The sequence below is a fragment of the Rhizoctonia solani genome, chromosome 3 (assembly GCF_016906535.1).
Source record: "Rhizoctonia solani chromosome 3, complete sequence".
Lineage (NCBI taxonomy): Eukaryota > Fungi > Basidiomycota > Agaricomycetes > Cantharellales > Ceratobasidiaceae > Rhizoctonia > Rhizoctonia solani.
In genome coordinates this window covers 3,235,864-3,258,878 of record NC_057372.1, presented here as the reverse complement: position 1 = coordinate 3,258,878, position 23,015 = coordinate 3,235,864, and the positions used below count along the sequence as shown (strand labels likewise).

General features: G+C 48.7%; 9 protein-coding genes across 9 annotated transcripts; 7 read left to right on the top strand and 2 right to left on the bottom strand.

Moving 5' to 3' along the window:
• Positions 1-729: 729 nt before the first annotated feature.
• RhiXN_03451 (Retrotransposable element Tf2 protein) lies at positions 730-3,279 on the top strand (the record flags this gene model as incomplete). The annotated part of the gene is made up of 5 exons (XM_043323268.1): positions 730-741; positions 795-1,442; positions 1,504-1,753; positions 1,812-2,786; positions 2,840-3,279. The coding sequence occupies 5 exons, from the start codon at positions 730-732 to the stop codon at positions 3,277-3,279; spliced, it is 2,325 nt and encodes a 774-aa protein (XP_043178764.1).
• Positions 3,280-4,562: 1,283 nt separating this feature from the next.
• On the top strand, positions 4,563-5,924 carry RhiXN_03450 (Retrotransposon gag protein; the record flags this gene model as incomplete). The annotated part of the gene is made up of 1 exon (XM_043323267.1): positions 4,563-5,924. The coding sequence occupies one exon, from the start codon at positions 4,563-4,565 to the stop codon at positions 5,922-5,924; it is 1,362 nt and encodes a 453-aa protein (XP_043178763.1).
• A 1,082-nt stretch (positions 5,925-7,006) lies between these two features.
• On the top strand, positions 7,007-10,902 carry RhiXN_03449 (Retrotransposable element Tf2 protein; the record flags this gene model as incomplete). The annotated part of the gene is made up of 2 exons (XM_043323266.1): positions 7,007-8,355; positions 8,430-10,902. The coding sequence occupies 2 exons, from the start codon at positions 7,007-7,009 to the stop codon at positions 10,900-10,902; spliced, it is 3,822 nt and encodes a 1,273-aa protein (XP_043178762.1).
• Positions 10,903-11,436: 534 nt separating this feature from the next.
• RhiXN_03448 (Retrotransposable element Tf2 protein) lies at positions 11,437-12,342 on the top strand (the record flags this gene model as incomplete). The annotated part of the gene is made up of 1 exon (XM_043323265.1): positions 11,437-12,342. The coding sequence occupies one exon, from the start codon at positions 11,437-11,439 to the stop codon at positions 12,340-12,342; it is 906 nt and encodes a 301-aa protein (XP_043178761.1).
• A 630-nt stretch (positions 12,343-12,972) lies between these two features.
• On the top strand, positions 12,973-14,412 carry RhiXN_03447 (Retrotransposable element Tf2 protein; the record flags this gene model as incomplete). Its single annotated transcript, XM_043323264.1, has 1 exon — positions 12,973-14,412. One exon carries the CDS (start codon positions 12,973-12,975, stop codon positions 14,410-14,412), a length of 1,440 nt encoding a protein of 479 aa, XP_043178760.1.
• A 297-nt stretch (positions 14,413-14,709) lies between these two features.
• On the top strand, positions 14,710-15,771 carry RhiXN_03446 (Retrotransposable element Tf2 protein; the record flags this gene model as incomplete). The annotated part of the gene is made up of 1 exon (XM_043323263.1): positions 14,710-15,771. One exon carries the CDS (start codon positions 14,710-14,712, stop codon positions 15,769-15,771), a length of 1,062 nt encoding a protein of 353 aa, XP_043178759.1.
• A 583-nt stretch (positions 15,772-16,354) lies between these two features.
• RhiXN_03445 (Retrotransposable element Tf2 protein) lies at positions 16,355-19,281 on the top strand (the record flags this gene model as incomplete). The annotated part of the gene is made up of 4 exons (XM_043323262.1): positions 16,355-16,975; positions 17,009-17,042; positions 17,092-17,119; positions 18,129-19,281. 4 exons carry the CDS (start codon positions 16,355-16,357, stop codon positions 19,279-19,281), a joined length of 1,836 nt encoding a protein of 611 aa, XP_043178758.1.
• Positions 19,282-20,166: 885 nt separating this feature from the next.
• RhiXN_03444 (Retrotransposable element Tf2 protein) lies at positions 20,167-20,513 on the bottom strand (the record flags this gene model as incomplete). The annotated part of the gene is made up of 2 exons (XM_043323261.1): positions 20,167-20,360; positions 20,429-20,513. 2 exons carry the CDS (start codon positions 20,511-20,513, stop codon positions 20,167-20,169), a joined length of 279 nt encoding a protein of 92 aa, XP_043178757.1.
• Positions 20,514-20,680: 167 nt separating this feature from the next.
• Positions 20,681-21,196, bottom strand: RhiXN_03443 (Retrotransposon-derived protein PEG10; the record flags this gene model as incomplete). The annotated part of the gene is made up of 1 exon (XM_043323260.1): positions 20,681-21,196. One exon carries the CDS (start codon positions 21,194-21,196, stop codon positions 20,681-20,683), a length of 516 nt encoding a protein of 171 aa, XP_043178756.1.
• Between the last annotated feature and the right edge of the window lie 1,819 nt (positions 21,197-23,015).

Genomic DNA, 23,015 nt, shown 5'->3' with positions numbered 1-23,015 from the left:
TATAAGCACCAAAGTCATGTGATTGAAAATGTTGTCTGTTTAAGTCTGTTTAAATTTGAGAAAATTGGAATAAATTCCGTGGTATCAATTGTGTCTACAACAGCCAATATACCTCCTTGTTGCAATAACATGCAAGCAAATCACATTTTCTAATGGACATATCAAATGCAAACAGAAAAGCTGTTATTTTTTGCAGCATACCTCCACATGATTTGCAATGTCATCTCCTTCTCCTGTGGTCTGAAGTGCTTGAGTTTCTGCAAGCTAAATCAAAATTAATACATGCAAGAGGACTGAGCATAAAAAAAAGGCCACCTTTTTGTGTGCAAGCAACTCATGAATTCAAGCCTTACATGATGAGCCTGAATGGGCAAACATTGAGTCCTTCTTGTTGATTGCTTTGGCAAGTTTATCTCAACAATCCTTGCTCTTCCCAAATGCACAACTGGTTAGCCACATTTTTGTTGTACACCAACTATATGGTTGGGTACTTGCTAATGGCAGGCACTTAAGGCTGTACTAAACAATGCAAAACAACTATCTCAGCTGTACTACTATGACTAAGTTGCTTAAGGCAACAGCTAGCTAACTGTCCTAGATGTCTGTAAGGACATCAAGGGTGCAGGCGCTTACAGCTGTGTGGAAGTACAGTAAGTACTGCTTAAGGTGGCAAGTATCTACCCTACAACATCAAGACCACTATCTACAATGACCAAGCACTGTAAGACAATGGCAAGCTATGTATGTACAGTGGAGACAATGCCTAAGGCAGTGTAACTACTTAGTGAACCCAGGCTACCCAACAACTCCTTGCCATATGCAAGGAGACCATCAACCTTGCTGGAGACAAAGATCAGGGCAAGCCTGGCCCATTGACTGGGCCTGTCACCCCTCCTGGCCACACAGGAGAAGAAACCCACACTCCAGGAGTGGTTAGGCCTGGACTCAAGGCCCTGTTCTGCCCATCCAGGGGCACAGGATTTGACTCAGAGGACCAAGGAGAACCAAGGAGGACTCCCAAAAAAGAGCCTTGTGATGCGCCTAGGAGCCTTAGCTCCCTCACCCCCTTTGACACTGGGTCAAGTGTAAAAAGACCCAAGATGGAACTCCCTGACCCATATAAGGGAGACACCAGGGGACAGAAGGCCATGCAATGGCTGGACCACATGCTACTATGGGTGGCACTGCACCAGGATCAGTTCAACAAGGAGGAACAAATGGTGGTCTGGATCCTATACCACATGGAAGACAAAGCTGTGGACTGGGCTCTCCACATTATTGGGACCATCATTAAAGGAGAGACCAATGCCCCCACCACCATTCCTACCATGGCAGCCCGCTTCAAGGAGGCCTTTGCCAATCCAGACGCCAAAAGAGCTGCAAGGCGTAAAATTGCTGCCCTCACCCAGACTGCCACAACTGCAGAATATGTCACAGAATTTGTAACCTCATTGCAGAACTCAACTGGAACAAGGAGGCATATATTGCCCAATTCACATGCAGCCTTCATTGGAAAGTCAAGAGCTCTTGTCCACCAAGGACAATGTCCCTGAAGAGCTCAAGGCCATTTTTGCAGTGGCCATCAAAATTGACAACACCTGTTGCAAGAATGGTGAGAATTGTCCCAAGAAGGCAGCAAAGCCCCCAGCCACTGTGGCCACATCCCCTCCACAACTACCACCAGGGTCCACCTATTGGAGGATCCTAACTACATCACACCAGAAGAAAGGGACCATTGCTGTGCAGCAAGGTTGTGTGTCAAGTGCAGCCAAAAGGGGCACAGCATCAAACAATGTCCCAATGGGTGGAAGGCCACAATCAAAGAAATGGCCAAGGTAGCAGAAGCCAAGGAGTTGGGAAAAGAGTAAGGCCAAGGATTACCGCCAAACCCTTGGTCCCCAACAATGTACCTGTAGAAGTTTCCAAATTTGTATCTATTGCTTTGGACTCCAATAAACACCCCCTACTCTTTATTGATCTACATGTGCAAAACTCCTTGGTGGAACCTGTCAAAACCCTGATAGATTCAGGAGCTACCTCCAACTTTATCTCTCTGGGCCTAGTAGAAAAGCTCAAAATCCCAAAATCCCAGCTCAAAAATCCACAAGTTGTGAGGATGTTAGATGGTACAATTTCACAGACTGGTTGCATATGGCACCAGGTTCAACTTGCAGTCTTGGCCAATGGCCATACACATTCCATCCCTTTCCTTGTTTGCCCAATAGGCAACACCCAGGCAATCCTAGGCATGATATGGCTAACAGCAGAAACTCCCCTCATCAACTGGCAACAGGGACTAGTTACATTCCCCAAACAAGTTCAAATTGCCTTGGAAGAAGAAGCAGATCCAGATCCTTTGGCTGATCTGCCCACTCAATACCATGAGTTTGCCAAGATCTTTGGCAAAGAAGAATTCAAGACCCTACCTCCACACAGGGAGTACAACATTGCAATTGACCTTGTATTGGACACCAAACTCTCCCCTGGACCAATCTACAGCATGACAGACGCAGAATCCAAGGCACTGAAGCAACACATAGACAAGGAACTGGCTACAGGCAAAATACAGCCCAGTACCTCATCTGCCAGCACTCCTGTCATGTTTGTAAAAAAGGCTGATAGATCTTTAAGGCTGGTAGTGGATTATTGGAAGTTGAATGACATCACCCACAAAAATGTCTACCCGCTCCCCAGGCAGGACAACCTTATGGCTAAACTTAGGCACGCCAAGATCTTCACCAAACTGGACTTACAGTGGGGTTATAACAACATACAGATCAAAGAGGGTGACAAATGGAAACAGCCTTCAGGACCAAATATGGCTTATTTGAATACCTAGTTATGCCCTTTGGACTTACAAATGCTCCAGCTGCGTTTCAACACTTCATGAACAACCTCTTCAGGGATTTGATTGACATCACTGTAGTTATATACCTGGACAATATCTTGATCTTTTCTGAAAAACCAGAAGAACATCCAGGTCACATCAGGGAGGTGCTTTCAAGGCTCATGGCAAACCAGCTATTCTGTAAACTGTCCAAGTGCCACTTCCATGTTACCACAGTGGACTACTTGGGTATTGTCATTTCCCCAGCAGGTTTTTCAATGGACCAGAAAAAGATTGAAGCCATCACCTCATGGCCCATGCCTAGGACCATCAAGCAAACCCAGGCCTTCCTTGGCTTTGTCAACTACCTCCACTGTTTTATTCCCAATTTTAGCTCAGTAGCACAGCCTCTCCATAACCTCACAAAGAAAGACCCCCTGGTCATGGGGTAACTTGGAGGAAGAAGCATTCCAGGAGTTAAAAGCCTTGGTTACCAGAAGCCCAGTCCTGATTCATTCCAACCCAAAACTCCCTTACTATCTTGAGACCAATGCATTGGGTGTAGCAATGGGTGCCATATTGAGCCAGAGGGCTCCAGATAACTGGTTACTGTTGTAGACACACTCAATACCAGGGAATTTATTCCCATTTTCTCGGATTTAAACAAAGGCAAACGGACAACATTTTCAATCACGTGATCTTGGCACTTATATCATACACAAAGCGCCAAGCCACGTCCCCATCCATGCTTACCTCAGCATACGTAGCCACCTCCACCTGATGACATCACTATGACACGTCAGTGACACGTATGCATGAGTAAGGCCAACTGCGGATTGGGGTTCTTATTTGATACGGTATTGCATATAGTTGTATTTGTAATTAGGTAGCTCTGTAATATAAGGAGGACAACCAACCATGGTAACACCCAGGTCAATTACCTCTTGTTGCACTCCACCCACTGTACAAGGCCTTACAGCCAGCAAACACTTAGATACACGCCGTAAGCGTTGTCCTCACTGTACTTAGGTAGATTGTCAACGCCTTATAGCGTCTAGTTGCTGTAGTTAGTTAGTTTGTTGTCGTAGGTAGACCCCTTGCCGCCTTACACGGTTTGTACTTAGTTCTATATGGCCACAAGCGCCTGCTACCTCAACGCCCCTTAAGGACATCTAGGACACTAGGTAATCAACCTTACGTCAGTTGCAAACCGTTCTGCACCCACTACTACTAAGTCTCAACCCCCAAGAAGGATACCTGTACTAGCATGAGCAAAAACACGTGATTGGACTCCCCTTTCAGCTGGAATAATCAAAGAGCTGTTGGTCCCACGTAGTAGCAAATTGCTATAAGGCAGGCTATCCCTATTGCCTGCATACCACTGGTCACCGCACCAATTGTCAGCAGAGTCAATCAGCAGATCCACCCGCTTGCAGAAAGCCCGCTCTACATCACGCCCGCTCACGGCTGTTGATTAGTTGAAGGGACTGTCCAACGCTAGGCGGTTGACGCAGACTCTTAGCGCCAGAACAATAAAGCGCCCCATAAGTCCTGATATAGGCACCCCTGGCTACATAGCCCCCATCACTCCCAATTGCCCACCATTACCTTGCGTACCCCCACGCGCTCTTCTTTGCGGGCCTCCTCTCACGCTGGCCGCTCCTACCCACAACCAACCATGGCTACCCACTCCAGGACAGCCTCTTGAGCCCAATCCCCCTTTGATCAGGGATACATGGAACCCGCACTTCCGTCAACCACCTCTGTCAAATATGGCAAGGTATCCCTTGAACAAGTCACACAGCTCCTCCTTGGCCTCCTTGGCCAAGTCAAACGCCTTGAGCAAGAAATTGCCAAAATCAAGGAAGCTGGAATCAAGACCCAGACAAACGTCAAGAACATCTCTCAAACCGTTGATGTTGTCAAGGATGGGCTTAGGTCCCTTCAATCCCATGGTCCCTGCACACCCAAAGGACCCCAAGCCAAGGTTGTGGAAGAAACGCCACGCCCCTTACCAAAAGCCAAGCCTATTGGATTGGCTAGTGGGGCCCCCTTCTGGTCAGAAGCATCCAAGGCCCTCCCCAGCCTGGCTCAGCCAACCCCAAGAAGAGCCGCTCCCCCGCAAGTCCCATCTCCCCCTCCATCTCCACATCTCCAATCCCCGATCAGGACAACTGCCCCTCCACCTCCAGCTCCAGTCGCCGCCTATCCCGCTCCGGTCAAGGTTGACCACCCCAATGCCTACACAGGCAAAATAGGGAGCAAAGCCAAGCAATGGCTGACCCGGATGCTAGCCTGGACCCGCCTCAATTTGCGGATGTTCCCCACCAACCAAGAGGTTCTCTCCTTCCTCTTGATGAACATGAAGGACTCTGCCGGAGCTTGGGCCCACCCACACCTTGACCAGCTTGGATCACACCGGGCCATCATCCAAACCGTTGAGGAATTTAAAACGGAATTCCTGGCAGCATTTGGCAACCCTGACGCCACAAGGGCTGCCAAGCGGAAAATTACCACCCTCACCCAGTCCGGCACATGCGCAGACTATATCACAAAGTTCAGAACCTTAGCTATGGAACTGGACTGGAATGACGTGGCCCTCCAAGGTCAATTTGCCCAAGGCCTCCACTGGGAGGTTAGCCAACAGATAGCAACCCGCAAGCACCGCCCTCATACACTCCTTGAGCTGCAAAATGCAGCACTCATCATTGACAACGCTCTCCGCAAAGAGCGTGCTAGCCACCCGCCAAGGGACAGTAAGCCTAGCAAACCATCCAACCCCGCAAGGGGGACGAGTACTGGTCAGCCAACTACCGGATCAAGGAAGCTCTCCAACAACCCCAACTTTGTATTGGAGGAAGAACAAAACCGCCGCTGCGCCGCTGGCGCCTGTATCAAATGCAGAAAAATGGGCCACAAGTTTGCGGAATGCCGCATGGGCTGGAAAGCCACCCCTATTGAGGATAAGGGGAAGGCTAAGGAAACCGCCAAAATTGGCAAGGACTCCAAGTACCATCAATATGCTAAAGTATTTGGAGAAGAAGAATTCAACAAACTTCCTCCCCACAGGCACTACAACATTGGCATAGTGTCGTAGACACAGTTGATACCAGGGAATTTATTCCCATTTTCTCGAATTTAAACAAAGGCAAACGGACGACATTTTCGATCACGTGACTTCGGCGCTTATATCATACGCTAAGCGCCAAGCCACGTCCCCATCCGCGCTTACCTCAGCATACGTAGCCACCTCCACCTGATGACATCACTATGACACGTCAGTGACACGTATGCATGAGTAAGGCCGACTGCGGATCGGGGTTCTTATTGGTTATAGTATTGCATATATTGTATTTGTAATTAGCCCACCTTTGTAATATATAAGGAGGCCAACCGACCATGGTAACACCCAGGTCGATTACCTCTTGTTGCATCCCACTCAGTGTACAAGGGCCCTACAGCCCAGTAAATACTAGTTAGCTACTTAGATCGCCTACACCGCCTTAAGCGGCTTCATTGCTGTACTTAGATAGCTCGTCGCCGCCTTAAGCGGTCTTGTCGTCGTAGGATAGTTGCTCGTCGCCGTAGCTAGGTTCGTCGTCGCCTTAAGCAACTCTTCTCATTTGTACTCCGCGGCCACAAGCGCCATCCCCCTCAACGCCCTAACGGACGTCTAGGACACTAGGTAATCGACCTTACGTTGGTTGCAAACCGTTTTGTACCCACCACTAAGAACCGACAAACAAGAAGGGTACCTGTACTAGCACAAGCAAAATCACGTGATTGGGGCCACCTTGTGGGACAGAATAATCAAAAGTCCCCCACCCCCACGTAGTAGCGAATTGCTATAAGGCAGAATACCACTATCGTCCGCATACCCACGGTTGCCGCACCTTCTACCAGCAACCTCAGACAGCAGATACACCCGCTTGCAGAGACTAGACTCTACATTACGCCCGTCCACGGCTGTAATTAGTAGCACTTACTGTCCAACGCTAGGTCGTTTGACGCAGAGGTTTAGCGTTCGAGTAGTCAAGCGCTCATAAGTCCTGATATAGGCATCCCGGCTACACAGCCTCCACTCCCCCTCACTTGCCCACCATTACCTCGCGCACCCCCACTCGCTCCTCATCCCGGGCATCTTCCCACGCTGGCCGCTCCTATCCGCCGACACATTCCATGGCAACCTGCTCCCGGCCAACCTCTCAAACCCGCTCCCCAATCGATCAAGGGGAGCTGGAACCCCAATTTCCGCCAACCCCCTATGTTGAACTTGGGGAAGTCTCCCTCGAGCGGATTACCCGCCTCCTCCTTGGCCTCCTTGGCCAAGTCGAGAACCTCAAGCGGAAAGTGGAAGAAGTCCGAGAAGCAGGGGTCGAAGCCCGTACCAACCTTGAGAACATCTCTCAAGCCGTCAATACTGTCAAGGATGGGCTTAGAAGCCTCCAACTCCACGGGCCACGAACCCCTGAAGACACCAAGCCCCCGGCCGTGGAAGCAACGCCACGCCCCTTATCAAAAGCCGACCCTATTGGATCGACTAGTCGGGTCTCATTCTGGCCCGAATCATCCAAGGGGCTTCCTGCCTTCGCCCAGCCTACCCCCGTCCGAGCAGCACCCCCGCAAGTCCCATCTCCCCCTCCATCTCCGCGTCTCCAATCCCCAATCGGGACAGCCGCCCCTCCACCTCCAGCTCCAGTTGCCGCCTACCCCGCTCCGGTCAAGGTTGACCACCCCGATGCCTACACAGGCAAAATAGGGAGCGAGGCAAAGCAGTGGCTAACTCGGATGCTAGCCTGGACCCGTCTCAACTTGCGTATGTTCCCCACCGATCAAGAGGTCTTATCCTTCCTCTTGATGAATATGAAGGACACCGCTGGGGCCTGGGCCCACCCTCACCTTGACCAGCTCGGCTCACACCAAGCCATTATTCAAACGGTTGAAGGATTCAAGACGGAATTTTTGGCGGCATTTGGTGACCCTGATGCCACAAGGGCCGCCGAGCGGAAGATCACCTCCCTCACCCAGTCCGGCACATGCGCGGACTATATCACAAAGTTCAGAACCCTAGCAATGGAACTGGACTGGAACGACGCGGCCCTTCGAGGCCAGTTTGCCCGCGGCCTCCACTGGGAGGTCAGCCGCCAAATCGCAACCCGCAAGCACCGCCCCCGCACACTTCTTGAGCTGCAAAATGCAGCACTCGTCATTGACAACGCTCTCCGCGAAGAGCAAGCTAGCCACCCACCAAGGGATAATAAGTCTAGCAGACCATCCAACCCCGCAAGGGGGACAAGTACCGGCCAATCCACAACCGGTTCGAAGAAACTCTCTGACAACCCCAACTTTGTGTCGGAGGAGGAGCGTAACCGCCGCCGCGCCGCAGGCGCTTGCATCAAATGCGGCAAAATGGGCCACAAGTTTGCGGAATGCCGCACGGGCTGGAAGGCTACCCCTATTGAGGACAAGGGGAAAGCCAAGGAAGCCGCCAAAATCGGCAAAGACTCTGAGTACCAATTGGGAAAAGAGTAAGGGTACCTGCTGCCGCGCGCAAGGACCCCAAGGACTCTGGGCTTGTTGAAATCTGTAATATATCAAATAGTAACAATAGAATATCCCCACTCTTCACGATTTCAATTAAGCCAGAGAAACAAGCGGAACATTTAGAAGTCCTGATAGACTCAGGCGCAACATCTTCTTTCCTTCACCCTCGTACCGCGGAATCACTCCGCCTTCCCCTCATAGATCTCCCTTCACCCCGCACTGTCACTATGCTCAATGGGTCAAGCCCCCAGGCCGGAAAAATCTGGAAGAAGGCTAACCTGACTTTCTCCCTTGATGGCAAAAAAATGACTGAGACCTTCCTTATATGCAACACAGGGTCTCACGCCGCCATCTTGGGATTGAAATGGCTGGACGCACACAATCCAGAAATTGATTGGAACGCACAAACCCTCTCCTTTCCCCATACACCACCGGAACACGTGGCCATTGCTGAGGAGGAGGAAGCTGATCAGAATCCCCTTGAAGGAGTACCCTCCAAATACCATAGATACGCCAAGGTATTTGGAGAGGAAGAATTCAACAAGCTTCCCCCCCATAGGCACTACGATATTGGGATTGAGCTCACAGAAGAGGGTCCCCTGAACTCTCCCCTATACAGCATGACGGACGCCAAATCCGCCACTCTCAAGGATTGGCTCAGGGACGAGTTGAAAGCAGGGAAGATCCGTCCTAGCAAATCCTCAATTAGCTCCCCCGTTATGTTCGTTCCAAAAAAGGATGGCTCTCGCCGATTGGTTGTTGACTACCGCCGTCTCAATAACCGGACAAAGAAGAACGTGTACCTGCTACCCCGTCCGGATGACCTCATGGCCCAGCTCCGCGGCGCCAAGGTCTTCACCAAACTAGACCTAAGATGGGGTTACAACAATGTCCGTGTTAAAGAAGGTGATGAATGGAAAACAGCATTCCAAACCAAGTACGGCCTCTACAAATCCCTGGTCATGACCTTTGGCTTGACAAACGCCCCTGCCGCCTTTCAGCATTTCATGAATGAACTGTTCAAGGACTTACTGGATGTATGCGTTATCATCTACCTCGATGACATTCTAATTTACTCCAAGGATGACGCATCCCACACGAAGCACGTTCACGAAGTCCTAAAACGGTTGATGGATAACCAATTGTTTTGCAGGGCATCCAAATGTACCTTCCACGTCACTTCCGTGGAATACTTGGGAATCATTGTGTCGGATAAGGGTTTCAGTCTGGATAAGCTCAAAATCCAGGCAGTACAGGAGTGGCCTATCCCTACCAAGGTTAAGGAGGTCCAATCCTTCCTTGGGTTTGCCAATTTCCTCCGCCGATTTGTTGCAAACTTCAGCCACGTAGCACGCCCCCTGCATAACCTGGTAAAGAAAGACACAGCGTGGAAATGGGAAGAAAAGGAACAAGCCGCCTTCCAAGGGTTGAAGGACGCCATTACCAACGCCCCGGTACTTTGCCACGCAGACCCCACCAAGCCGTACTTCCTGGAAACGGACGCATCCGGCGCAGCTTTGGGATCCATACTCAGTCAACAACAAGAAGATGGCTGGTTACACCCACTGGGTTTCCTTTCGGAGTCATTCAAGGGAGCAGAACAGAATTATGATACGCACGACAAGGAATTACTTGCGATCATCCGTTCCCTTGAATATTGGCGTATTTTCCTGGAAGGGACAGTCCACCCAATCACGGTCTTTACGGATCACCGGAACCTAGAATACTGGAAGGAGTCAAGGACCTTTAACCGTCGTCACGCACGGTGGCACCTACTACTAGCAGGATACAACTTTCAAATCGTGTACAGCCCAGGCAAACAATCCGGCAAACCAGACGCCCTATCCCGCCGATCCAACCATGCCAATATTCCCCCTGCCAGCCAAACCATGCTACCAGATCCTGTTTTTGCCAACATAGCCGTAGTAACACCCAAGAAGGAGATCCAACGCCTGATTGAAGCCGCCCTGGACCAAGACGAATCCCTGGAGGAAATATTACAATTCCTCCAAAACAAGTCCAAGGCGCCTCCATCCATCAAACGCGCATTCAAGGATTACCAGATGGAGGCAGGACTTCTCTTCTACCAGGGCCAAATTGTGGTACCAGATGTAGGGACTCTGAGAACGGACCTTCTTTGGATTTTCCACGACAGCCCCTTGGCAGGCCACCCGGGAAGACAACGGACGCTAGAACTACTGTCCTGTAACTACTACTGGCCAGGTATCCGCGCGGACACCTACTGGCATGTGGATTCCTGTGAAACCTGCCAACGAATAAGGAAGCCAAAGTACACCTCCATTCCTCCGCAGCCGCTCGAACTCCCAACTAGACCATGGCAATACGTCTCCTATGACATGATAGTAGACCTACCAAGAGACGGGAACCACAACTCAATCCTGGTCATAGTGGATAGCTTTACCAAGTATGGAATCTTTGTCAAATGCTCCAAGAAGCTAAAAGCACCCGAGCTAGCGGAATTGTTCCTGGAACACGTATGGAAACGCCACGGTGTCGTACACCAACTGTAAGGTTGGGTACTTGCTAGTGGGCGGGCGCTTACGGCCGTACTACTACTGACAAAGGTGATCTAACTAACTAACTAGGCTATGCTAATACCGCTTAAGGCGGTCTTCTACTTCTATACTACTGTGAAGGGGCCTTAGGCCTGGGAGGTGTGATGAGTGAGGTAAACGGGTTACTACTGATGACTAAGGGGGCCGGCTACTTAGCTGGCTGGGTGTCCTCCTCAATGAGTATGAGACGAGGTAAAATCAACTTGGTGTCTCCAAGCGATTTCCCTGCTGTATATATAGACAAAGCGCACTATCTACATGGTCTGTGCGCGTGAGAGAAAGAAGTGTAGAAGACAAATGAGAAGCGTGCTGCGGGCTGCGCAGAAGCGTGGATTTCTCCTAAGCGCCCTTGGCACGGCATCTCGGCATTATAAGCGCCGAGATCACGTGATCGAAAAACAAAAGATATGGAGTCCGTAAAAAATACTAAAAATAATAGAAAAATTGTGCGATTCTAATGGTATATTTAAGGAGGTTATAACACACGGCATGCCGGAGAAGACCATATCCGACAGAGGGAGGGTCTTCAACAACAAGTTCCTACGGGCCCTGTACAAACGCCTTGGCATTGACCCACACTTCTCATCGGCGTACCACCCCCAGAGCGACGGACAAACGGAACGGGTCAACCCCTCTATCGAACACTTCCTCAGGGCTTATTCAGGGGTCAACCAACGGGACTGGGCTAAATGGCTCCCTATGGCGGAGTTCGCATACAACAATGCTGTACATAGTAGCACGGGTAAAACCCCCTTCAAAGCATTGTATGGATGGGAACCTACCTTAACCCCGTCCAACGTACCTACAGACGTCCCGGAAGCAGATGACCTTGCCCAAACAATGGAAACCCAATGGAAGGAAGTGGAATCCGCCCTCCGGCAATCTAAGCAACAAATGATAGCCGGAGAAGATGGGAGCCCAATAGAATTTGAAGTCGGAGAGGAGGCATGGCTTGATGCCAGGAACGTGAACCTCAAAACCCTGAGCCCAAAGCTAATGGAGCAACGCTTAGGGCCGTTCAAGGTTACCGAAAGAATCTCCAACCGCGCCTACCAACTTGAGCTACCTCCAACCATGCGCATCCACAACGTATTCTACGTAGGGCTCCTGTCTAAAGTCAAAAGGGATGATAAGCGTGCCTTTGAAAATCGCCCTCCACCGATCACCGTGGATGGAGAAGAAGAATACGAGGTCGAAGGAATCACGGACATGGAAGAAAGGGACGGAAAATGGTTCTTTAGGGTAAAATGGAAGGGCTATGGATCAGAGGAGAACACTTGGGAACCAAGGGAAAACCTCAAGAACGCCAAAAAAATCCTGAAAGATTTTGAAAAAGAGATGAAAAAGAAGGCCCTCGGCGCTGCCAAGGCCCTTAGAGGGGGGGCAGTGTTGTAGACACAGTCGATACCAGGGAATTTATTCCCATTTTCTCGAATTTAAACAAAGGCAAACGGACGACATTTTCGATCACGTGACTTCGGCGCTTATATCATACGCTAAGCGCCAAGCCACGTCCCCATCCGCGCTTACCTCAGCATACGTAGCCACCTCCACCTGATGACATCACTATGACACGTCAGTGACACGTATGCATGAGTAAGGCCGACTGCGGATCGGGGTTCTTATTGGTTATAGTATTGCATATATTGTATTTGTAATTAGCCCACCTTTGTAATATATAAGGAGGCCAACCGACCATGGTAACACCCAGGTCAATTACCTCTTGTTGCATCCCACTCAGTGTACAAGGGCCCTACAGCCCAGTAAATACTAGTTAGCTACTTAGATCGCCTACACCGCCTTAAGCGGCTTCATTGCTGTACTTAGATAGCTCGTCGCCGCCTTAAGCAGTCTTGTTGTCGTAGGATAGTTGCTCGTTGCCGTAGCTAGGTTCGTCGTTGCCTTAAGCAACTCTTCTCATTTGTACTCCGCGGCCACAAGCGCCATCCCCCTCGACGCCCTAACGGACGTCTAGGACACATAGAACTCACGGAAGAAGGACCCTTGAACTTGCCCTTATACAGCATGACCAATGCTGAATCTACCACACTTAAGGACTGGCTCAGGGACAAACTCAAGGCTGGGAAGATCCGTCCCAGCAAATTGTCTATCAGCTCCCCTGTCATGTTTGTGCCCAAAAAGGATGGATCCTGCTGCCTTGTAGTAGACTACCGCCGCCTAAACAACCGGACCAAGAAAAATGTGTGCCTGTTACCCTGTCCAGACAACCTCATGGCCCAGCTCCGTGGTGCCAAGGTCTTCACCAAGTTAGACCTAAGATGGGGCTACAACAACGTCTGTGTTAAGGAGGGTGACAAATGGAAAACTGTGTTCCGCACCAAGTATGGCCTGTACGAATCCCTTGTCATGACCTTTGGCCTGACCAACGCCCCTGCCTCATTCCAACATTTCATGAACAATCTGTTCAAGGATCTATTGGATGTATGCGTCATCATCTACCTTGATGACATCTTGATTTACTCAAAGGATGACGCATCCCACACACAGCATGTCCATGAGGTTCTGCGGCACTTATTAGAAAACCAACTGTTCTGCAAAGCCTCAAAATGTATGTTCCACGTCACCTCCGTTGAATACTTGGGAATCATTGTATTGGATAAAGGATTTAGCCTGGATAAGCTCAAAATCCAGGCAGTACAAGAGTGGCCAACTCCTACCAAGGTTAAAGAAGTCCAGTCTTTCCTTGGGTTTGCCAACTTCCTTTGCCAATTTGTTGCCAACTTTAGTCACCTGGCCAGACCACTACATAATCTGGTCAAGAAGGATACAACATGGAATTGGGGATCCAAGGAACAAGAGGCTTTTCAGAACCTGAAGGACGCAATCACTAACGCACTGGTACTCTGTCACGCAGACCCTACCAAACCGTATTTCTTGGAAATGGATGCTTCTGGCGCAGCCCTAGGATCTATACTCAGTCAACAGCAGGAGGATGGACGCCTCCACCCTCTTGGCTTCCTATCTGAGTCATTCAAAGGTGCTGAACAAAACTACAATACACATGACAAGGAGCTCTTAGCAATCATCCGCTCCTTTGAGTATTGGCGCATCTTCCTGGAAGGGACCCTTCACCCAATCACGGTCTTCACCAATCACCGGAACTTGGAATATTGGAAGGAATCCCAAACGTTCAACCGCTGCCATGCCAGATGGCACCTACTACTAGCCGGCTATAACTTCCAGATTGTGTACAGGCCCGGAAAACAATCAGGAAAGCCAGATGCCTTGTCACAACAAGCGGATCATGCGGATGTCCCACCAGAACCCCAGTCCATGTTACCAGACCCGGTGTTTGCCAATATTGCCTTGGTCACCCCAGAGAAGGAACTGCAACAACAGATTGAGTTATCCCTAGATCAAGACAAGTCCCTGGAGGAAATCCTCCAATTCCTGCAGAACAAGTCCAAAGCGCCCCCTTCCATCAAACGCGCGTTTAAGGATTGAGAAATGGAGGCTGGCCTACTCTTTTACCAAGGACGGGTTGTGGTTCCTGACATTGGGACACTGAGGACGGATCTACTACGCATCTTTCACAACAGCCCCTTGGCAGGACACCCGGGGAGACAATGCACTCTAGAGTTGGTATCAAGGAACTACTACTGGCCTGGCATCCGTGCCAATACGTATTGGCATGTGGACTCCTGCGAGACTTGCCAACAAATTAGGAAACCCAAATACGCGTCTATTCCCCCTCAGCCCCTTGAACTCCCTGTTAGACCCTGGCAGCACGTATCTTACAATATGATAGTGGACCTTCCTAAGGACGGAAGCAACGACTCAATCCTGGTAATTGTTGACAGCTTCACAAAGTACGGGATATTTGTAAAATGCTCCAAGAAACTCAAGGCACCCGAGTTAGCGGAACTATTCCTAGAGAATGTATGGAAGCGCCATGGCATGCCAGAAAAGACCATATCTGACAGAGGAAGAGTTTTCAACAACAAATTCTTACGGGCTCTGTACAAACGCCTTGGCATTGATCCACACTTCTCCTCCGCCTATCATCCCCAGAGCAACGGACAGACGGAATGCGTCAACCCTTCCATTGAACACTTCCTCAGGGCTTACTCAGGGGTGAACCAAAAAGACTGGACCAGATGGCTTCCAATGGCAGAGTTTGCGTACAACAATGCCGTACATAGCAGCACAGGCAAGACCCCTTTCAAGGCCTTGTATGGATGGGAACCCACCTTAACCCTGTCAAACATACCAACAGACGTCCCAGAAGCAGACAACCTTGCCAAGACAATGGAGGCTCAGTGGAAGGAAGTAGAATTGGCACTCCGGCAATCTAAACAACAAATGATAGCCAGGGAAAGTGGAAGCCCAACGGGGTTTGAGATTGGAGAAGAGGCTTGGCTAGACGCCAAGAATGTCAACCTCAAAACCTTAAGTCCCAAATTAACAGAGCAACGCCTGGGGCCATTCAAGGTTATTGAGAAAATCTCCAACCCAGCTTACCGCCTGGAACTTCCCCCAACAATGCGGATCCACAACGTGTTCTATGTAGGACTGCTATCTAAAGTCAAAAGGGATAAGAAGCGCGCTTTTGAAAATCGCCCTCCACCAGTCACTGTGGACAGAGAAGAAGAGTACAAGGTGGAAGGGATCACTGATGCTGAAGAAAGAAATGGGAAGTGGTTTTTCCAAGTCAAATGGAAGGGGTACGGATCCAAGGAAAACACATGGGAACCCCAAGAAAACTTAAAAAATGCCAAAATTTTTTTACAAAAATACGAAAAAGACATGAAAAAGAAGGCCCTCGGCGCTGCCAAGGCCCTTAGAGGGGGGGCAGTGTTGTAGACACACTCAATACCAGGGAATTTATTCCCATTTTCTTGGATTTAAACAAAGGCAAACGGACAACATTTTCAATCACATGATCTTGGCGCTTATATCATACACAAAGCGCCAAGCCACATCCCCATCCACGCTTACCTCAGCATACGTAGCCACCTCCACCTGATGACATCACTATGACACGTCAGTGACACGTATGCATGAGTAAGGCCAACTGCGGATTGGGGTTCTTATTTGATACGGTATTGCATATAGTTGTATTTGTAATTAGGTAGCTCTGTAATATATAAGGAGGACAACCAACCATGGTAACACCCAGGTCAATTACCTCTTGTTGCACTCCACCCACTGTACAAGGCCTTACAGCCAGCAAACACTTAGATACACGCCGTAAGCGTTGTCCTCACTGTACTTAGGTAGATTGTCAACGCCTTATAGCGTCTAGTTGCTGTAGTTAGTTAGTTTGTTGTTGTAGGTAGACCCCTCGCCGCCTTACGCGGTTTGTACTTAGTTCTATACGGCCACAAGCGCCCGCTACCTTGACGCCCCTTAAGGACGTCTAGGACAGTTACATCCCATTGTGTACATGTCCAAATCCTTCTCTGGGGCCAAAGCCAACTATGACACCCATGACAAAGAACTACTGGTGGTCATTAAAGCTCTGGAAGAATGGTGCATATTCCTAGAAGCAACTGAGAAGCTGGTCCAGGTTTTCATGGACCACAGGAACTTAGAATACCAGATGCAGGCCCAAACCTTCAACTGTAGGCATGCTAGATGGCGGATTTTCCTAAGTGACTTCAACTTTGAAATACACTACCACCCAGGGAAACAGTCAGGGAAACCAGATGTGCTATCCAGAAGGTCAGACTACTTAGATATGGTACAGGAGCCAGAGGTCATGCTCCCAGCAGAGGTTTTTGCCAACATGTTGGAAGAAGAAATGGAAATTGTCACCCAAATATGTACCAAGCTGAGAGAAGATCTGTCCCTTGAACCCATCATTCAATTCCTGACAGAAGATGTGGAGAATGCACCTCCTTCCATCCAAAAAGCCTATAGGGACTACAACTGGGAAGAAGGCCTACTTTGGTACCAAGGGAAACTTGTGGTTCCAGACTCAGAACTGCTAAAGGAGAGACTACTAAGAGAATTCCACAACTCTCCCTGTCAGAGCCAACAACTACCAAAGGGTAATCCTAACAAGGTATTGCCTAATATAGGACTTATCAGCAAGTAGGGCCTAACAATGCTCAAGGCAAAGCCAGGAAAGGGTAGGACAAGACCTATATAAAGTGAAGTGCACTAATGCTGTTAAGACAGCAGGGCAAGGAACCTTTGACAGGGACTGGTATGCTCTCAGGCAATACTCTTAAGTGTATGTCTTAGGGTAGGTAGGTGTGGAAGGGGATAAGAGGTCAAGTTCTGAGGCTTAAGGCTCTCAGAACCCTCCTTATATTCACAAGGGAAGGGAATAGTAAATACATGTACAAACATAACAACAAAGATAAGGTCACATGACCATAGATAAGAAAGACGTGTTCACATGACTTTTAGTCATGTGATTTGATTACATAATATGCGCTCAGCGCTTAAACAGCATAAAGATGCATATATCCATAAATCTTCATGAAAATAGCGCATATATTCACTATTTCTTCGACCTAGTGGATTCTAAGGTGGTCACGCCTCTAGGGCATGACATCCCCTAGCAGGACACCCAGGCCAGCAATGTACCCTAGAACTACTAAGCCAAAACTACTGGTGGCCAGGGATGAAGTCCTCAGCCAAGGAATGGGTCAAATGTTGCCCCACTTGCCAAGCTGTCATACACCACTGTAAGGTGGGTACATGCTGGTGCAAGCAGGTGCTTAAGGCTGTACTACTACAAGCAAGACTTATGTAATCTAACTAATAGGCTATACTAAGGTTGCAAAAGGCAACTAACTACTCTATACTACTGACAAAGGGGCCTTAGGCCTAGGAGGTGTGATGAGTTAAAGGGGGATTGACATCTGAGATCTGATGGGGGCCAGCTACTTAGCTGGCTGGGTAATCCTCTTCAATGAATATGAGACAAGGTAAAATTGACTTGGTGTCTCCAAGCAATTTCCCTGCTGTATATATAGAAGCATGGGTACTAACTACATGGTCTGTGCATGTGGGAAGAGAAATACATGTGTGAAATAGGAAGTGTGCTGCAGGCTGCGCAGAAGCGTGGGTGTCTCCTAAGCGCCCTTGGCACAGCATCTTGGCACAGCATTTTGGCATGATAAGCGCTGAGATCACGTGACCAAAAAACATAAGATAAAGGGTTTGTAAAAAATAGTAAAAATATCAGAGAAATTGTCCAAATCCAGTGGTATAGGTAAGGAGGTTATAACACAAGCCAACTGTTGCCTGCATGCTCCTGTCATCTCCCTGAAGCCACTAGAGGTTCCCCCCTTCCCATTACACACCATATTGTATGACTTCATCACAGGTTTCCCCAAGTCACAAGGACATGATGTGATCTTGGTAGTAATAGATTCCTTCTCCAAATTTGGACATTTCATTCCCACATCCAAGAAGGTCTCATCTACAGGGCTAGCAGAACTATTTGTCACCCATGTCTGGAAACTCCATGGCTTACCTATCAGAACCATCTCAGATAGGGGAACCATGTTCACTGGGAAATTCCTACAGGCCCTCTACCAGCAGCTAGGCATCAAACCCTTGTTCTCCTCTGCATACCACCCCAAATCAGATGGTCAAACCAAGAGGGTAAACCAATTCATAGAATTCTACTTAAGGTCTTACGTGGCAGTGGATCACTTGGATTGGGCCAAGTGGCTACCTCTGGCAGAGTATGCATATAACAATGCCAAACACACAGCTATGGGGAAATCACTCTTTGAACTAGTCTATGGCAGGACCCCAATCATGAACCCTTCCCAGGTCCCAGCAAATGTACCAGAAGCTGACCAAGTAGCAGATACCCTAGCCAAGGAGTGGAAAGAGGCAGAGGCAGCCCTCCAAATGAGTAAGGAGAGAATGGCAGGCACAAGGGGAACAATCCTGGAGTTTCCCATTGGGGAAAAAGTTTGGCTGGACGCAAAAAACGTTGAAATCAGGTCCAATTCCAACAAACTTGACCCAAAACAATTAGGAACCTTTGAAGTCACCAAGAAGATCTCTAGCCATGCCTACTGCCTTAAACTTCCTGAAACTCTGAAAATCCATGACGTATTCTACATAGGGTTACTGTCTAAGAGTCACAAATCCCCAAGTCAGCTGTTTCTGGAACAACCTCCTCCTGAAACAATAGAAGGAGAGGAAGAATACAAGGTGGAGCAGATCATTGACTCCAAGAGACAACAGGGAAAATGGTTCTACCTTATCAAGTGGAAAGGATACAGTCCAGAAGACAACTCCTGGGAACCCAAAGAGTTACTAGAACATAGCAGGGAGGAGATCCAATGCTTCAACAAGTCACAACAGAAAAAGGCTTGTGACTCTGCCAAGAGCCTTTAAGGGGGGGCAATGTCACAACCTCCTAACTTATACCATTGGAATCACCTCTTTTTTCTGATATTTTTACTATTTTTTATGGACTGAATATCTTTTGCTTTTCAATCATGTGATCTTGGCGCTTATTATGCCAGAATACTGCACCAAGATGCTGTGCCAAGGGCACTTAGGAACAATCCACACTTTTGCGCAGCCTGCAGCATGCTTCCTTTTTCACATGTAGTCTTCCATTCATACATGCACAGACCACATGTATTTAGTTCTCTTGTCTATATATACAGCAGGGAAATTGCTTGGAGACCCCAAGTTGATTTTACCTCATCTCTTACACATTAGAGAAGGTCCCCAGCCAGCTAAGTAGCTGGCCCTCAGTAGTTACAAGCACTTACCCCTCTACATCCACTTACCACACCTCCCAGGCCTAAGGCCCCCTTGTTGACAGTAGATTAGATAGCACCTGCCTTAAGCAACTTAGTTAGTTAGTAGATAGCCTTACATAGTTAGATTACATAAGCAGCGTTGTATTAGTACAGCCACAAGCACCCAACCCACTAGCAAGTACCCACCTTACAGTGGTGTACAATAGCATTGGTCATACTATAGAGGGGTGAGTTTAGGGGTCCTTCTTCTGTTAATTCAATCCCAATATTGTAGTGACAATGAGGTGGAAGCTTGTTGAATTCTTCTTCTCCAAAAACCTTTGCATATTGGTGGTAATCAGGGTGTCCTGGACACAGTCACATGACCAGTACAAGTGGTTGCATCCTGGCCCAAGCCCAAATTTGGGGGGTAGCAGGTGTAATCATGGGTTGTCAGCAGAGGAATAATAGGGCTCTATGGCTTAGTGGTCAAGCTGGTTCAATTCCAGCTAGTTCTATTTTCCTCTGTTTATGACACAGGGGGTACTCCATTCAACAGGTCTTTGTCAGCTTCTTCTTCCTTGGCAATGGCAATGTGTTCCAGGGGAGAATGAGGGAAGGAGAGGGTGCGCAAGTCCCAATCTATTTCTGGACTGTGAGTGTCCAACCATTTCAATCCTAAGATGGCCAAGTGAGTTCCAGTGTTACAAATGAGGAATGTTTCTGTCATTGTTTTGCCATTGAAGGAGAAGGTCAGTTAGGCCTTCTTCCAGATTTTCCAGCCTGGGGACTTGACCCATCAAGCATAGTAACAGTGCAGGGTACAGGAAGGTCAATGAATGGGAGACAGAGTGATTCTGTGGTTTGGGGGTGCATGAAGGAGGTGGTGCCTGAATCAATCAGGACTTCTATTGGTTCCACTTGCTTGGTTTGTATAGGGATGGCAAAAAGTGGTGATAGATTCAATGCAGTAGATACATGACAAATCTCTATACATTCCAGACTAGTGTCCTTGGGGTCCTTGCATGCAGCAGCAGGTACCCTTACTCTTTTCCCAATTGGTACTTGGAGTCTTTGCCAATCTTGGCGGTTTCCTTGGACTTCCCCTTATCTTCCTTTGGGGTTGCCTTCCAGCTGGTCCTACACTCAGCAAATCTGTGGCTGGCCTTGCTGCATTTCACACAGAGGCCTTCTGTGCAGCAGCAGTTATGTTCTTCCTCTGAAACATAGTTGGGGTTGGTGGAGAGGGGGCTGGTTTTTGTGGCCTGTTGGCTGGTACTTGTCCTCTGGGTGGATGAGGGTTTACCAGACTTAGTACCCTGTTGCAGGTGGCTGGCTCTTTCCTTGCAGAGGGCATTGTCAATGATGAGGTAGGCGTCCTGAAGCTTCCTCAGGGTGCAGGGTTGCCTCTCCCTTGTGGTGATCTGTTTCCAGACTTCCCAGTGAAGCCCATGCACAAATTGGCTGCAAAGTGCAGCATTGTTCCAATCAAGTTCCATTTGCAGCATGCGGAACTTTGTAATATATTTGGCACAAGTGCTGGTCTTGTCATAACCCATATCTGGAAAGGTTATTACCATATATATCCACTGTCAAAGATATATAGTATATGTGATGCACAGTGCTATATGAATAATATATATTGCTGGGGGATGTTGCACTCCCCCTGCCCCCCTAGCCATGGGCCAATGTTAAGGGAGCCTGCAGGCAAGGTCTGAATAATATATTATAGAAGAGATTATGTCATCCCCCCCCCACCTCAAATCCATAGTAGTTAAGTATAGTATTTGTTGTAGACACAATCAATACCAGGGAATTTATTCCCAATTTCTCGAATTTAAATGAAGGCAATCGGAGAACATTTTCAGTCACGTGACATTGGCGCTTATATCATACGCTAAGCGCCGAGCCACGTCCCCCTTTGCGCTTACTCATCACACGTAGCCACCTCCACCTATGACGTCATCATGACACGTCAGTGACACGTATGCATGAGTAAGGCCGACTGCGGAGCGGGGTTCTTATTGGATTAGGTATTGGATATTGTACATTTGTAATTAGTCAGTCTATAGAATATATAAGGAGGCCAACCGACCATGGTAACACCCAGGTTGATTACCTCTTGTTGCATCCCACTCAGTGTACAAGGGCCTTATAGCCCAGTAATTACTTAGTTAGCCACTTAGATAGTCTACACCGCCTTAAGCGGCTTTGTTGTTGTACTTAGATAGCTTGCCACCGCCTTAAGCGGTCTTGTTGTTGTAGGATAGCTGCTCGTCGCCATAGTTAGGTTCGTCGTTGCCTTAAGCGACTTTCCCATTTTTTGTACACCGCGGCCACAAGCGCCATCCCCCTCGACGCCCTAACAGACGTCTAGGACACTAGGTAATCAACCTTAAGTTGGTTGCAAACCGTGCCCACCAAGCACTCCCACTCAGATCCAACAAACAAGAAGGCCCCCTGTACTAGCACGAGGGAAATCAGGTGATTGGACTTGCCTTTTGCTGTTAATAATCAAACCAGCGTCGGTCCCACCTAGTACCAAATTGCTACAAGGCAGACGGGTTCTAATCGTCCGTGTACCAACGGTCACTGCACCCTTTGTCAGCGGAACTAGTCAGCAGATCCACCCGCTTGCAGAAAACCCATCCCACATCACGCCCGTACACGGCAGTTGATTGGTTGATAGGGACTGTCCAACGCTAGGCGGTTGACGCATGTTGTAGACACAATCAATACCAGGGAATTTATTCCCAATTTCTCGAATTTAAACAAAGGCAATCGGAGAACATCTTCAGTCACGTGACATTGGCGCTTATATCATACGCTAAGCGCCGAGCCACGTCCCCATCCGCGCTTATCTCAGCACACGTAGCCACCTCCACCTGGTGACATCATTATGACACGTCAGTGACACGTATGCATGAGTAAGGCCGACTGCGGAGCGGGGTTCTTATTGGATTATATATTTGATATGATGTATTTGTAATTAGTCACTCTATAGAATATATAAGGAGGCCAACCGACCATGGTAACACCCAGGTCGATTACCTCTTGTTGCATCCCACCACTGTACGAGGGCCTTAAGCCCAGTAACCTTACTTAGCCACTCAGTCCACACCGCCTTAAGCGGCTTCCCCGTTGTAGTTACATAGCTGGTCATTGCCCTTACGGCCTTGATCACCGTAGTATAGCCGGTTGTTGTCGTAGGATAGCTTGCCGTTGCCTTACGCAATTCTTACTTAGTCTTTCCCGGCCGCAAGCGCCCGCCTCCTTGACGTCCTTACAGACGTCTAGGACAACGCAAGTTCTTAGCGCCAGTACAATAAAGCAACCCATAAGTCCTGATATAGGCACCACTCCCCCACATTGCCCATC